This window comes from Austrofundulus limnaeus, unplaced genomic scaffold (assembly GCF_001266775.1).
Source record: "Austrofundulus limnaeus strain Quisiro unplaced genomic scaffold, Austrofundulus_limnaeus-1.0 Scaffold102, whole genome shotgun sequence".
Classification (NCBI taxonomy): Eukaryota; Metazoa; Chordata; class Actinopteri; order Cyprinodontiformes; family Rivulidae; genus Austrofundulus; species Austrofundulus limnaeus.
Window position 1 is genome coordinate 1436299 of NW_013952504.1, and position 3890 is coordinate 1440188.

The 3890-nt window shown below is 35.2% G+C and overlaps 1 protein-coding gene across 4 annotated transcripts in view; it reads right to left on the reverse strand.

Moving 5' to 3' along the window:
• The window catches only part of cntn6 (contactin 6), an 88480-nt gene that overhangs the window by 72827 nt on the left and 11763 nt on the right, over nucleotides 1-3890 (reverse strand). For all 4 annotated transcript variants that reach the window (XM_014013521.1, XM_014013520.1, XM_014013519.1 and 1 more), the window contains one exon: nucleotides 2862-3008. In XM_014013521.1, coding sequence (XP_013868975.1) covers nucleotides 2862-2922 — 61 coding nt within the window. In that variant the 5' untranslated portion in view covers nucleotides 2923-3008. The remainder of the gene's footprint in view (nucleotides 1-2861; nucleotides 3009-3890) is intronic.

Here is a 3890-nt window from a genome sequence, read left to right on the forward strand (position 1 = left end):
TACGATAATTATCGTACACCTGGCAACACTGAACCCGTTACTAGAGTGGTGTACCTAATAAAGTGGCCGGTGAGTGTATATTTAAGATGCACTTAATTTGTCTCTAATAAATGGTTATGTGCCACAGAGCTTTAAGGTTGCTGTAATTAAACCTTTACTTAAGAAACCTGATCTTGATTCAGGAGTTCTGGCCAACTATAGACCTATATCTAATCTGTATTTAGTATAAAAAGTATTTAGTTTTTGTTAACCTTGCTTAGCTTGAATAGGAAAACACCAAAAGGTAATTAACTGTAGATATAATTACTTTTCCTCAAAATATGCCCACTAATTCATAAGACATCTTGCTAATGTTAAGACGTGTGAATACACACTCAAATATGGGCCAAAATCATCAACTTTGCCTTCGGGTGACAATAAATAATCAAGSCTGGAATGGTGTAGGAACTTGGATCGTGTGGATCTATGTTTTTTATATCATCAAACACGGATTCAATTTTCCAACTYTCAGAGAGTGCCCGTGTGTTCCACTCTTCGTGAAAACTCTCCTCAAACAGACTACAGGATATTGTAAATTCCAGCCAGTGACAGACCCCTGAACTCATCTCCATAGGGGGCCTGGACCTTCCTTATCTGATGAGTTGACCTGACTGCATTAAGGTATCAGTGAGCCTAACTTTATGTGAGACTGAAAAACCACAYAACTCATGAAAACAACTATTTTTGTTTTATTCTTTGTTTTGTACAACCTATATTATTTCATGATTTTAAATGTATTTGTTTATTCAATTATGTCTCATTTAACTTCTTTTGTTTCAGAAGTTAAGGTGAAAAGTCTCTTTATTATTCTATTTAATTTTTATATGAGGTTTTTGCTGTTAAAATCATGTTGCACTTCCAGCATGGTATAAACAAATGTTAATTAGTTAAGATTTTGAAGTATTAATAACTTTTACTAAAAAGTTATATGTCAAAGTTTACAATTTCTTTTAAGTTAAAATACTCCTTGGTGTTTTTATTGTTTCAGAAACAATAAAAAAAGTCTTTGTCTCATTGGTCAGTTCATCTTGCAGGACCAAGTCATAAAACTCTTAATCATCATCATAAAACCCAATTAGCTTTGATCTCCCTCTCAGTTTAGTCTTGTTTGAATCTTGTGTGGAGTTTACTTCTCTCCCAAGACTTGAAACGAACAGTTTTGAACAGAACAGAACCAGAGTGAWTGGAAAATAACTCAGAATCTTCAGAATAACTCTTCACCTGATCGAAACCCCAGATGCAGGCCACATATGTAGATTCTTCATCCTAAATTTATGGGATTTACATTTTAGAGTGACCGAACGTTGATTCATTGAACAAATCTTTTAATTACTTCTTCATTTAAGAAATAATTCTGATGAACAGTGTTGTTTTTGAAATCCAATTTCCTGCTAAGACTGTGCAAACCAGACACAGCTGAACCRATGAYCTGTGAATACAAGCTTAGCTAAGATTTGTTCTGGGTTAATAACAGATAAACCTGTTATTCTACAGTACTTTTATTTGTTATTTGCAATGGGCGGCTGTGGCAGAGTGGTTAGGGYAGTTGTTCCGTAARTGATATCTTCTCCTGTTCCATCCATCTCAGTCTTAATGTTCTTGACACTTCACCCATTTTGCCTACTGGGGGTGGTCATACGGCCCAGTGTTGCCGGTGCTTGGCTTCTGTCAGTGTGCTCCAATGCAGCTGTGGCTATATCATAGCTTACCACCAACAGTAAACAAATGGGTGAATAAAGGATTTGAAGTCTGTAGGGACTTGACAAAGCACTATATAAGTTCAAACTATTTGCTTTATCATTTTGAGTAAACCTTTATTCCTGATTTTCTTTGAGTTCATCAGTTTACGAGTTTTGAAGGAATTTATTAGTCATTTAGAAACTGATTAGAAAGCACCACATCATTTTCTTYATTTTCCTTTTTAAGGCTTGACTTTTATAATCGATTGTTATGTCTTGATTAAAATAGGTTTGGTTACATACCCGAAACACCTTGACAACACATAATAAAACCGTCAATAAAAACATCAGGGAAGCATTGCTGTCCAGAGTGTCTGCGATTCAGCCATTGGCCTGTAGTGGGRGTACCAGGCACTGAAGAAACATGTATACATAGACCGGAACTTCCGGTTTCGGACAGCGCTGCTTTGCTTGCTTCAGCCGTAAGCAATAAAGCTTCGCTCAGAACCAGATCTGGGGTTGTATGGTCCATTCGCTTCATAGTTTTAATCAGATTCAACATTTATGTGATCTCGTCACGATTTCAGTTAACAAACACTAAATTTTCTTACAGTTTCACTCCTCTTCATCCATGGTAAACTAAAATATAACCCTATATTTTATCACTCACCTTTCTTACCATAAGTTTCTGAAACCATCATATTCATTTATTCCTTGGTTTGTAAATAGTTTGTAATTATTCTTTTTCGTAATAGAACCACATAAAATATAAGTACTGTGTGTATGGTCTCTTTTATGTGTGTTTCAGAAGGTCCAACTGTGCTATAAACCTAGATTCCAAATCTAAGCTAAAGCTAAATAAAGTAGAGCTAACAATAATCTAAACATAACAGAGTATGAAATATTAATATTCTTATATATACACTGAAGGTGTTATTTACAACAGAGTTAGATTTAAAGCTGTTTTCTGTTAAACTTTTGTTTACATCTATTAAAGTTGCAATCCCCTCTGCAGCTGCTCTCACTCCCTTTGTAATAAAACCATAAGCTAGGCATAGGAGGAAAAAAAGGGCTACCTGCCCCCAGTGACAGAGGTATGCATATCGGGCGTGTCCTGAAAGGACACTTGTCTTGGCATCTCACCAGCAAGGCACTCTTTGAGTGACAGAAGGATTAACAGCTCCCATGGCAACAACATCTTCATTTTACAAGGTCACAGATTCTCCTTCTTCCCATCCAGCTGACAGGGAGTAGAGGACACTTCCTGGGAAAATGGTCCTTCGTTAGGTTCTGGAAGAAAAAAAAGGAACACCAGTTTTTGGGAAAACAATCTGCATCACGTTTTCAATAACACAAAAGGCCTGTGAACAACAGGTGTGACATTAAGAATTCATTCAACCAAARAAGCAGAGCTGTGGTGTAAGTAGCTTGTAAATGATAATAGAMGACTTAATATTTCAAATCAAAATCCAACGTATCTAAAGTGAATACAAACAAAATAAAGCTAAAAGTTTTTSAGGGAATAAAAGTGACCATATTGTTTTACTATTGAGATTTTTTAAACAGGTTTAATACTTTGAAAAGTATAAAAGTTACATAAAACAAAAGTAATTGGATTCATCATTAAAAGAGCAGAACATTCTAATTTATGAAAAGATAAAATTGCATACAGTTGGAGAAACATTTTGACTAAAAAAACAAACAAAAAAAAATACACAACTGTAAACAACAGGGTGAACCCAGCCATATGAACTTAGCAGACAGTTTCAAGTCTGGAAAATGTTCTTTAGTTATGTTAGAATTTATCTTTACACATCGATTTCACTTCATCTGCTTGCATTAACACCTATTTCTAAAACAATSAGAAGCTCTTTTCAGTCTGCAGCTAGTTTACTAAAAATAAGTATRTGTCAAATAAAGCCATTAGATAAACACCAGTAAGATGGAGGAAAAGCAGCATGCCTTATAATGAAAAACAGTCACTTTCAGGTGTGCAGAAAGTGTGAGTGAACATTTGTTGGATTTCAGATAAAACATCAAACCTGCAAAACCTGCTTTTTTATTTTTGATGTTTTTGTTTTGTCAGTCCATTTGCAGCTTATATTCACTCACCTGAACAATGGAAAAAAGCCAGACTCTCTCTCTCTCTCTCTCTCTCTCTCTCTCTCTCTC